Here is a 12,038-nt window from a genome sequence, read left to right as displayed (position 1 = left end):
GGAAGTGTCTTCCGGCTCCGGGAGTTCCCGGAAGTGGCCGGGGGACCGGCTTCCGGTCCAGGTCGGGGCAAAATGGCACTAGCCGCTGTGTTGCCGGCTCTGACGAGGGTGAGGAGCGTGGAGGTTGTGGGGCCCCAGGCGGGCCGCCGCGGGCGCTGAGCTCGTCCTCCTCCTCCGTCTTCAGCCCGCGAGCGGCGTCCAGCTGCTGACGGCCCGTGGCAGGGGCAGGCCAAGGAGAGGTCCTTCTCGCAAAGTTAGGAGGTTCCAGTCGCCCCCGCCCCCTCCCGAGCCCGCGGTGCCCGTCTTGTAGTGTATGAGCTAGATCCGCCTTCCTGCCCGGCCCCGTGCGGCTTTCACCTGTTCCCCGGGGGAGAGGGGGGCCCGGGGTCCTCAGGGCGCCCCAGTCTCTGTTCTTGTCTTTCCTGATACCTGGCACGATCGCACGCCGCATCGTACGGCCTCTCGTCCTTTTCCGTGTAGGTGTTTACTCCTGTCCACCTCTGTCAGTGCTCCTTTTTGCTGCACCCAATAGCATTTTGTATGCGGTGTCTTTTGTCTCAAGACAGTTCCCGATTTCCCGTCTGATCTCTTCTTCGACTCATTTGAACCATCGGTTAAGAGTGTTGGTTTCGCGTACTTATGCACGTTCCAGTTTCCTTCCATTGTGGTCAGAGAAGGTCTCGTATAATTTCCAGCTCCTTGGACTCCGTGTTGTAACTTCACCTGGGCTCTCCCCGGGGGCAAGTGCCCAGTGTGCTTGAGCAGAGCATATGCTCGGGGCTGGTGGGTGGAATGTTCTGTCTATGTCTGTCTGGTCAGTTGGGTCTGTAGTGTTGTTCAAGTTCTCTGTTTCCGAATTGACCTTCTGCCTGGATGCTCTGTGAGGTATTGAAATCTATCATTGTATTGCTATTTCTCCATTTGGTCAATGTTTGCTTCATGTATTTGGGTGCTCTGGTGTTGATTGCATGTGTATTTATCATTGTTATATCTTCCTGATGAATTGCCCTTTATATCAGTACACTAGAGGCCCCGTGCACGAAATTTGTGCACTGGAGTGTGTGTATGTGTGTGTGGGGGGAGGGGTGGTGTGGGGGGGTGTTCCCCTCAGCCTGGCCTGCACCCTCTTACAGTCTGGGACCCCTCGATCCTTATCTCCCACCTGCTCACTGCGTCTGCCCCCTGGTGGGGAGGGACCCGGGGAGCGCTCCAGGGCATGTCTGGCCTGTCTTGCTCAGTCCCTATCCGTAGGATCCCAGCAGCAAGCTAACCTACTAGATGGAGCATCTGCCCCCTGGTGGTCAGTGCACATCATAGAGAGCAGTTGAGCGGCCTTAGCATATTACGCTTTGATTGGTTGAACGGCTGACTGGACAACCAGACACTTAGCATATTGGGCTTTTATTATATAGGATAATGCCCTCCTTTATCTTCTGACAGGTTTTTTTCCCCCTGAGAGTTTTTTATTAAAAGTCTGTCTTGTCTGAGATGAATAGGGTCATTCTGCTCACTTTTGCATGGAATATGTTTTTCTCATCCTTTCACTTCAGCCCATGTGTATTCTTACATCTAAAATGAGTCCCTGCCAAAACTGGTTTGGCTCAGTGGATAGAGCGTCGGCCTGCGGACTGAAGGGTCCCAGGTTCGATTCCGGTCAAGGGCATGTACCTGGGTTGCGGGCACATCCCCGGTGGGGGATGTGCAGGAGGCGGCTGGTCGATGTTTCTCTCTCATCGATGTTTCTGACTCTCTATCTCTCTCCCTTCCTCTCTGTAAAAAATCAATAAAATATATTAAAAAAATAAAATAAAAAAATAAAATGAGTCCCTTGTAACAGCATATAGTTGGGTCTTACTTATTATTATTTTCTAAATCTTCACCTAAGGACATGCTTATCGACTTGAGAGGGGAAGGAGAGAGAGAGATACGTCGATGGGCAAGAGAAACATAGATCGGTTGCCTTCTCATAGGAACCCTGACCAGGGATTGACCCTGCAGCCTTTCCATGAACGGGTCGATGCTCCAACCAACTGAGCCACACTGGCCAGGGCAGTTGGATCTCATTGTTTTGTCCATTCGGCCACTCTATGTATTTTGGTTGGGGAGTTTAATACATTTCTATTTAAAAAGCCAGGAGTTGGGGTTTTCTCCTGCTCCTTCTATGCTGGGCCAGGGGCAGGGGCCATGGTGGGGGAGTGCGGGCCAGTCCACCAAACCCTTGCCTTTGTTCTCGACAGCACCCAACCTGGTGCCATCTCCTGCGAGCGCTTAGATTCAGAGAGAACAAACACTAGCCAGTCTGGCGGCCCCCCGGGAGGTCGGCGTGCGGGGCGTATGTCTCGGGCTCCCCTTTCTCTCCTGGGGGAGACACCAGCAGCTGAGGGTTTTCTTCAGTCGGACCAGGCTGGGCCAGGGGGCGGGACCGAGATGAATGACCGCCATGGCTTTTCCTTCCAGCTTTGAAGCAGCTGCTCTGTGCTTGCCCGGGGTTTGGGAGCCTCTTCACTGGTTTCGGGATTTCTCATGAAGGGAACCGGTCCGTGTGTTACGGAGTTGATGGTTTCCGGGAGCAGGAGAGTGTGGGGCTGCCTGTCCTGCCCTCTTGCTGACATGAACACCTTCTCCTGGCATCAGAGGCTTTGCCCTTCTCCAGGTTGGGAGCGCTTGGAGGATTAGGGTCCATGCCGTCACTGCATGCTCAGATTTTAACACGGTCAAGGGACAATGCATCGCGGGAGCACGCACTCCGCTGAAGATCTGGAAGGGCAAGAACGTGTTGGCCGTCAGGCTGGCTTTCGGGTCTGACTGCAGTTACCGTCGGAGGGACCTGGGTTCGTGTTCTCGCCTCCCCGCGCCTGGGCCTCTAAGCTGTAACGTGGGGCCAGTCTCAGCGAAGCTTCTGGAGGACTGGCTGAAATCCGACGCGCTTGGCGCCCAGTGCGTGTGGGGGGTGACGGGTCGGATGCTAAAAAGATGTGTGTGGTCTGTTTGTTTCAGATGCTTGCTCTGTCCAGGCAGCACCTCGTGTCTCCGTTGCCCACCGTGACGTCCTTCAGCCGTTTCTACAGAGGTGACAGCCCGTCAGATTCCCAGAAGGATATGATTGAAATCCCTCTGCCTCCGTGGCAGGAGCGACCTGATGAGCCCATAGAGACCAAAAGAGCCCGCCTGCTGTATGAGAGCCGGAAGCGGGGCATGCTGGAGAACTGCATCCTGCTCAGGTGGGGGCGGGGCTGGGGGCCGTTGCTCTGTGGCTGGAGACGACCGGCCTTTTAACTTCTTCCTCTCTCTCTCTCTCTCTTTCTCTCTCTCGTTTTTAGCCTCTTTGCTAAAGAATATCTGCATCAAATGACAGAGAAACAGCTGAACCTGTATGATCGCCTGATTAATGAGCCCAGTAATGACTGGGATATTTACCACTGGGCTACAGGTACGGGGGGAGGCAAGCGGAATGTGAGAAATAGGGTGACTTGGGCTGATTTGAGTCTGGGATTATATCCTAGGCAATCCCCCCCCCCCTCACCCCCCCCCCCCGCTTTACTCGTGCAAATAGACATTCACCAGACACTGTTCATTTTTCCAAAGTGTGTAACATTTGTCTGCTTAGTTAAGGTTCTTTGTGTGCAGACAGTAGACACCTGTTCTGTGTAACGTAAGCAGAAAGGGAATTTAGTGAGACTGCACAGGTCTCCGAGGCAGGTTGAGGAAAGACTCGGCTGGGACTGGAGCCAGAAACGGACACCTCACCCGTTCTCGCACCCTCTGGGTCTCCTGTGTTTTTGTTCCCACTCAATGTGCGTCACAAAATAGGAGCCGTTCTGCAGGTCCATGTCTCCTCTGTTCTGACAGATTTCCTCGGTACTCGTTCTATCTGTTAGTAAGAGAGGACCGTATAATCTCCATCCGTAATTGTGGATTTATTACTCCTTTCAGTTCTCTCAGTTTTTCTTCATATATTTTGAAGCTCTGTTATTATGTGGAGACATATTAGGATTGTTATATCTTCTTGATGAATTGACCCCTTTATCATTATACTAGAGACCTGATGCACAAAATTCATGCAAGAATAGGTCTTCCTTCCCCTGGCTGCTGACACCGGCTTCCCTCTGGCACCCGAGACCTGGGCTTCCCTTGCAGCCCCGGCTTCGTCAGGAAGGTTGTCTGGAAGGATGTCCAGTCTAATTAGCATATTACGCTTTTATTATTGTAGATAATGCCTGTCTTTATTGCTGATAGTGTTCCTTGTTCCAAAGTATCTGATCGTAACTTAGTCACTCCACGTGCTTTTGATGAGTGTTTGCATGGTATGTTTTTCCATCTATATTTCTGTTGTTATGTAGTAAATTAACACAAACTTAGTGACTTTATTTTTGAAAATTTATCTTTATTGTTCAAAGTATTACAGATGTCCCCTCCCCCCCCTCATTGACACCCTCCACCCCACCACTCCCACAAACTTAGTGACTTCAAACAACCCCTGCTGTTAGCTCAGAGCTGTGCCCAGATCTCACAGTCTGGAAACTCATTCAGGTTGTAGGACTGAAGTCCCAATGGTCTTGTGAGTTGTTGATCTCTTTCAGCTCCTGGAAGCCACTCTCAGATCTGTGCCCTGTGGCCCCTCCAGCTCAGCAGTGGAGCCTCCCTCACAAGGAATCCCTCTCAGGCTTCAAAGCTACCCTGTTTCCCCTTCTGTCACCTCCTGGAGAAAACCCTGCTTTTAATAGAGCTCATGTGATGAGGTCAAAACCACTTGGAAAAGTTCCCTGTCCCAAGGCCAACTGTGCCGCAGCGACATGACCGGGCGTGCTCACAGGCGGGGATTTCACAAGCCTGTGCGCCGTTCTTTTACTTTAAGTTGAGCCTCTTGCAGACAGCATACTTAGTTTTTATTTTTTTTGTCCAATCTTATCATCTCTATCTGTTCATTGGTATGTTTTGGTCATTTACATATAATTAATTATCAATGTGATTGCATTCAAATTTACCATCATTTTGTTTTCTATTTCTTCCATCTGTTGTTTGTTCCTTTTCCCCTCTATTTCCATGGGGTTTTTTAAATGAGTATTTTAAATTTTACTCCACTTTTCCTTTATTATTTATACCTCTCTTTATAATTTTTTTAGTGATTGCCCTAGGGCTGGCAGTCTACCTTCAAGTAATATTATAGTACTTCATGTATAATGTAAGAACTTTACAGTAGCTCACTCCAATTCCTCCCTCCCATCTTTTGTGCTATTGTTGTCATACCTTCTATTTTTACTTATGCTGTAAGCCTACACTACATTTCTGTTGTTTTATTTCAGACAATTATCTACAGAGCAATTTAAAATAAGGAAAAGGATAGCATATATATATGTATATATATATATATAAAAGTTATAACATAGTATCTTATATGTAAATACATGGATAATGTAATATGTAACATTTATATAATATATAATTACATTATCCTATATAATAAGAGGCTAATAAGCAAATCGACTGAATGGCAGAATGACCAGTTGCTATGACGTGCACTGACCACCAGGGGGCAGACGCTTAATGCAGGAGCTGCTCCCTGGTGGTCAGTGTGCTCCCACGAGTGGAGTGCTGCTCAGCCAGAAGCCGGGCTCACGGCAGTGGCAGGAGCCTCTCCCACCTCCGCGGCAGTGCTAAGTTCCAGAAGCCAATTCCAGGTAGCAGGGCTGAATCGAGTGGCTGAAGGGCATTTCCCCAAACCTGAAAAGGATAATTGCTTGCTGCCAGACAGCTAAGGGCATCTTAATCTACATGTTATTGCCTCCTACTGGCCAAACACCTGAACAGCCGAAGGCAGTTTCTCCAAAACCTGATAATCTGACAATGGCCTCTGTATATGAAGCCTGACCCTTTGATGCGTACATCTCCGCCTCATCTTAGGACAAATTGTGTTAATAAAAAGCAAGGCGTCCTGAGATGAGGAGATCTTAGTTTCTTTAGTTAAGCTCCTCTGACCCCCCAAATGCCTTTCAAAATTATGTTTCGTCTCTGGACTCTTTATTAAGTTACACATAGCCCTTATCCAGATTGCTGAACTCCTTCTTAATGCCGGAACAAGAACCCCGGCAGCTAAGGACCCCTCGGGGGATGTCCACCTGCCAGCTTAGGCCCGCTCCCCATGCGGAGCAGGCCTAAGCCAGCAGTTGGACATCCCCCGAGGGGTCCCAGACTGCAAGAGGGCACAAGCCGGGCTGAGGGACTCCACCCAGTACACAAATGTTGTGCACCGGGCCTCTGGTATTTTATATTACCTTATTTTAATCATCTCTGAGTTCTTCATTTCTTTATGTAGATCCATGTTTCCATCTGGCATCATATTCCTGAAGAATTTCCTTTAATATTTCTTGTAATGTAGGTCTGCTGCTTTTGGCGTTTTTGAAAGATATTTTCACTGGATATAGAGTTATAGGTTCACAATTTTTCCGCACATTATAGGGGCACACTTTTTGCTAGGCTGGAGAACTGAGTCAGTCTGTTCAGTTGAGCTGGATTTGGGTGGTTGTTGCTTTGGTTACCTTGTACCACCAGCTTCAAATTCCCTTAGTGTTACCATGTGCCATTTTCTGGTCTGCCTGGTTTTTGGCATGGCGTCTGCTGTGTCTTTGTTCCTTTGTATATAATGTATCTTTTCTTTCTGAATGTTTCCAGCATTTTATCTTTGGCTTCTAGCAGTTTGAATGTGATATGCTAGATGCTTGTGTTTGGTATTTATCCTGCTTTGGGTTCTCTGGGCACGTGGGGTCCAATTACACTTAGGTTAGACTGTTGAATATTATTTCTTAGTTTTTGGATTGTTCTGTGTCTCTTACTCTTTTTTTTTATGCATCAGTTTGGGTAATTTGTGTTGGATGATATCTATGGACCTACCCTCAGTTCACTATGTCAGATCTCAGGATGGACCTGTTGAGGTCATTCTGCTTATTTGCTTATTTTTATTTATTTATTAAATATGTTTTCATTGATTTCAGAGAGAGAGGAAGGTAGAGGGAGAGAGAGAAACATCGACGTGAGAGATAAACATCGGTTGCCTCTCACACCCACCCCAGCACCCTGACCGGGGACCGAACCCGCAGCCCGTGCACGTGCCTTGACCAGTGACCCCTCAGTGCATGGGACGACCCTCCAGCTGAGCCATACCGGCCAGGGCTGCTTGCTTTTATTTTTAACCTTCCCCTTTCACTTTTACAGTTTCCACCTGTGCTGGAGTTCCTCACCGGTTCATCCATTTGTGTCTCCTTTTTCCACTGGGGCAGTGGTTCTCAACTTTCTGGCTCTTTAAATACAGTTCCTCATGTTGTGACCCAACCGTAAAATTATTTTCGTTGCTACTTCAGAACTGTAATGTTGCTACTGTTATGAATCGTAATGTATCTGATATGCAGGATGGTCTTAGGCGACCCCTGTGAAAGGGTCGTTCGACCGCCAAAGGGGTCGCGACCCACAGGTTGAGAACCACTGCACTAGGGCCTTTAACATGTTAGTCATAGTTGCTTTAAATTCCCTAAGAGTCTAACATCTGGGTCATCCCTTGGTCTGTTTCTGTGGATTGCTTTGTCCCTTGACTGTGTGTGTGTGTGTGTGTGTGTGTGTGTCTCCTCATTGTGTGTTGAATGTTAGACATCGTAAGACCAGGAAGACTGAGGTAGGTAGTATTTATGCCTAGAAGTGGCCTGTGTGTGTCCGGCTGTTAGCTTGGGGGTCAGTCGGGTGAGGAGTGAAGCTCACTTTGGAGTATTGTTGCTCTGGCTCCCCTCGGTGCACCACCAGCCCTACTGTGACCGTGTGCTAGGGCGGGACCGAACTTCCGAGGGTGTTTCTGCAGTGCTGCTGTTCACCCTCCGCGTCCAGCCTTCCTTGCACGTCTGTGCCTCAGAGGGAGTCTCTCTCCCTGCTTTTCCCTCCCCCGTTGGAGAGCCTGCTGCTCTCTACTTGGTGCTTGTTAGTGGGGGAGGGGGAGCGGGAGGGGGAGGGGGGGTCTCTGTGAGCCCCGCCCAGCTCAGTCCCTGTGGCCCTGGGTCCGAGGGGCGGGCCTTCTCAGCGACCCACCTGCTCATCCCCCAGGAGAGGACTTGCTTTTCCTTTACCCTCCCATCAGCCCAGAGGGGTCCTCGTGTGCCCGGGGTTTGCTCACCTGCTCCCGGAGGCGTTTGTTCTGCGGAAGGCAGGCCTGGGCCGGGCTTCATGCTGTCTTCGCCGTGGGGTCTGCACCCCTCCCCTGGGCCTGCGTCCTTGAGGGAGGCTTTCTCTCCAGCCTCCCGTCCTGACCCAGGCTTGTCAGGAGCCTCCTCGGGTGAGAGAACCTGTCTGTGGGTGGGACTCCCCCGCGTCCGTGGGCGGGACTCCCCCGTGTCAGTGGCTAGCGCACAGCGGCTTTTAGCGGCTCATTGACATTCAGCCGAGGCTTCGAGGCTTCGCCCTGTTTGTGTCCTGCCCGGCGCCTCCTCGGTGCTCAGGTCCCCGTCTCCTGGGGGCCCCATAGGCTTCACTCTGCTCGGGGTCTGTGACCTCAGCGCCGATGGCCTCATGAGGACGCGGGAGTCCAGTCCACTGGCTTCCTGTTGGGAGGGGAGCCGTGCTCTCTCCCACCGTCACACCCTGGGGGCCCGAGCCCCTCGATCTTGCTTTGATCATTGCAGAAACCCGAGGCCTGGCCCCGGGTGCTGGGCCCTGTGCTGAGGGGGACCAGACGTGGCCTTGAGGAACGCCCTCCTGGCGGCGTGTTAGCCTCGGAGGGAGGGCGATTCCCGCACACGTTACCGCAGCTTCCCGGGGAGGGGGGGGCGGGGGGGGGGCTTTGCTTGTCGTTTGAATCTTGAGGGTCTCGGGTGGAAAGAAAGGTTGGAGGTGAGCTGCGCCCTGCCAACCGCCCCCCTAGACTGAAGCTGGCCGCCTCACCTCTGCTTTCCATGCCTCCGTCCCTTCCGACCTGCTTCTGGGTTCATGTCCGCGTTGCGGGCCTCCACTCGCCTTCCAGCGAATCCCGTTTTGCTTAAGCGACTCGAGTTCCTACTTTCTGCCGCTACCACCAAGGACCGGTGCCTCGGGAAGTTTACAGGCTAGAAAGGAAAACACAGTCGCCGAGAACAACGGAAATACCAAATGCAGGGCAGGGCGGGCCGTGGAGCTGGGACAGGCCGGCTGCGGGCGGGAACCTTGTTTATAAAAGACCAGACGGTAAAGGTTTCAGCCTCGCGGCCGACGGTGTCCGCTGCACCGGCTCTGCCGTCGGCAGCCGCGGAGGCACGTTGCCAGCCGAGCAGCGCCCCGTCCAGCTAGTCGCCGGCACCCGTGGCCGTGCCTGCGCTCGGGGCGGTCTGTGCGTCCGCGCTGCCGGCTGCGCCCCCCACTCCCCCCCAGATCCTTCGCTACCTGCTGGCTGACTGACATGGGTCGCTCTGCCCGCTCTTCTCTTGCAGAAGCAAAACCGGCACCAGAAATATTTGAAAATGAAATCCTGGCGCTGCTGAGAGACTTCGCGAAAAACAAAAACAAGGAGCAGCGGCTGCGCGCCCCGGACCTCGAGTACCTGTTCGAAAAGCCCGCTGGGCGCTGAGGCCCGGCCTGCGCTCGCCCACGCCCCGCTGTCGCCCCTGCCCCCCTCCCTTCCCCCAGCCCACCGCCCCGCCCCGCCCCGCCCCGCCAGGAGGCACCTCTCCAGGGAGGCACCTCTCCAGGCCGCGGCAGGTGCGGGGCTCACGCTGGCGCTGCTTGTCCGGCCCTCGGACACATGGAATTGCCTTTCAAACGGCGACTCGCCTGCAGCCACCAATGCTGAGCTGACTTTCACGGGTGTTTCTGAAGTCAGGTGTTTAAAAAGCAGCAGATTTTGTGTTATTACATAAATGTGTATCCATTTTACCTACAGAAAACAGTGATTAAAGAAAAACAATATTAATCGTTTTTGTGATTACTCCTTCTACTTAAAAATTACATATGCCCAATAACTGGTTTGAAAATTAGCTAATTAATTAAATATATTTTTTTTAAAGAAAAAAAAGAAGCCCTAGCTGGTTTGGCTCAGTGGATAGCGTGTCGGCCTGTGGACTGAAGGGTCCCGGGTTCAATTCTGGTCAAGGGTCAAGGGCGCATGCCCAGGTGACCGGCTCAATCCCCAATTATTGCTGTTTCAATCTCTCTCTCCCTTTCCCTTCCTCTCTGAAATCAATAGAAATATTTTTTTAAAAAGGGGTTGGTCAAAGTGCTGCTGGCAGCAGGCCTGCCTGGGCTCTGGCCGGCCTCTGCCACAGGAGGGCAGTGTAGGGAAGCAGATGTGCCCGCTCAGCGCTTGCGGCAGAGGCGCTGGCAGGGCGGCGGTGGCAGCGCTGGGGGACAGCTCCCTGAGCCCGGGGGCGGCCCTCCCTTCCAGCCCAGCGGGGCCCCCTGCCCAGGGAAGCGGGTCCAAGACCCCCGGCCGGAGTCTGGAAGGCACAGCGGGGGGCGTGGGTGTGTGTGCTGCCTAACAGCCAACTTCCTCCTCAGGTTTCCTTTCTCTAAAATGTCACTTTGTAAACAACGATAACCGAATATTAGAGAATGTTTCAAGGCGGAAAATCAAAATTCCCAGTCCTCGCACAATTACTTCATATGAGCCACAGGCAGGTTTATAGAATTTTACAAGGACACAGTCACAGCTTTCATTTCCGTGTAACACCACAGCCAACTTTTCTCTATTTCTGCAGTCTTCACAATTATTGCAGTTGACAGAGTAACATAAACAGTGTCTTAAGAATGAATGAGTTGCAAATGTTTAGTTGCTAGGGGCGGTCTGAACTGTGCCCTCGGAGCTGTGATCCTTGTGGGATGGTGATCTCGCAGCCCTGGCCTGCCCGGTAACGCCGGGTTAGGAAGGCGGCAGAGCTGATAAGCAGATGGCTGGTGATCACGAGCTGTGGGTGGGAGGAGGGACGAGGTGTGGGTGGGAGGAGGGACGAGCTGTGGGTGGGAGGAGGGACGAGCTGTGGGTGGGAGGAGGGACGAGCTGTGGGTGGGAGGAGGGAAGAGCAGTGGGTGGGAGGACGTATGAGCTGTGGGTGGGAGGAGGGACGAGCTGTGGGTGGGAGGAGGGACGAGCTGTGGGTGGGAGGAGGGATGAGCTGTGGGTGGGAGGCGGCATGAGCTGTGGGTGGGAGGAGGGACGAGGTGTGGGTGGGAGGAGGGACGAGCTGTGGTTGGGAGGAGGGACGAGGTGTGGGTGGGAGGAGGGATGAGCTGTGGGTGGGAGGAGGGACAAGGTGTGGGTGGGAGGAGGTATGAGCTGTGGGGGGAGGAGGGATGAGCTGTGGGTGGGAGGCAGCACGCGTTCCCAGCACTGTTGGGCTGCGGGTCCCCTTGGAGCCTCCTCGGGCCCTGCCCACCCCTCAGTGCCCCAGCGCCCTGGCTCAGGAGAAGGCCAACCAGCCTGTACCCACGTGCTGTCGCTCCTCCGGGCCAGTGGCTCGCGCGTCTTGTACAGAAGGGGCCTCGGAGAGAGGAGGCTGTTCAGGGTCAAGGAGCTGTTCAGTGAAAAAGCCAGCGTCTTGCCTGACCGGCGTGGTTCCGTGGGTAGAGCGTTGACCTGCAGCCTGAGGGTCCGGGTTCAGTTCTGGTCCAGGGCACATACCTCGGTTGCAGTCACGTCCCCAGCCCGGGCCCTGGTTGCGGCGCGTGCAGGAGGCAACCGCTGGCTGTGTTTCTCTCACATCGATGTTCCTCTCTCTCCCCCTCTCTCTAAAATCAAAGGAGAAATATCCTCGGGTGAGGATTAACAACAGACAGACAGACTCCCGAGCCCGGTTTAGTCCAGCCTGCCTCCCAGGCTGCTGCGCCTGCTCCCGGGACACGCTGCCTCGCCGGTGGCCACAGAAAGCTGCACTTTGACAAACTGTAGCAAAGGAACTGAGGCATGACCTGTGGGTCACATGGGAGGGGGCAGGACACGGCCGGGACCTTTCCCGGGGGCACTCCGTCACCGGGGCGGCGGGAGGAAGCAGAGCGGCACTGGTGACACGTTCGCGTCCTGCCTCTGCCGCTTCCTGGCT

At 53.2% G+C, this 12,038-nt stretch overlaps 1 protein-coding gene across 3 annotated transcripts; it reads left to right on the top strand.

Moving 5' to 3' along the window:
* Nucleotides 1-11: 11 nt before the first annotated feature.
* SDHAF2 (succinate dehydrogenase complex assembly factor 2) lies at nt 12-10,178 on the top strand. Of its 3 annotated transcripts, none has more exons than XM_059710487.1 (4): nt 12-108; nt 2,998-3,221; nt 3,321-3,430; nt 9,438-10,178. In XM_059710487.1, exons 1-4 carry the CDS (start codon nt 73-75, stop codon nt 9,572-9,574), a joined length of 507 nt encoding a protein of 168 aa, XP_059566470.1. In that variant the 5' UTR covers nt 12-72; the 3' UTR covers nt 9,575-10,178. The 3 variants fall into 3 exon arrangements, with proteins under 3 accessions (XP_059566470.1, XP_059566469.1, XP_059566471.1); XM_059710486.1 differs by lacking the exon at nt 9,438-10,178 and adding an exon at nt 4,581-6,152; XM_059710488.1 differs by lacking the exons at nt 12-108; nt 9,438-10,178 and adding exons at nt 128-261; nt 4,581-6,157.
* The last annotated feature ends 1,860 nt before the right edge of the window (nt 10,179-12,038 follow it).

This window comes from Myotis daubentonii, chromosome 9 (genome assembly GCF_963259705.1).
Source record: "Myotis daubentonii chromosome 9, mMyoDau2.1, whole genome shotgun sequence".
Taxonomy (NCBI): domain Eukaryota; kingdom Metazoa; phylum Chordata; class Mammalia; order Chiroptera; family Vespertilionidae; genus Myotis; species Myotis daubentonii.
Note: the sequence above shows the minus strand (reverse complement) of the source record. Positions and strands in the feature narration are given on the sequence as shown.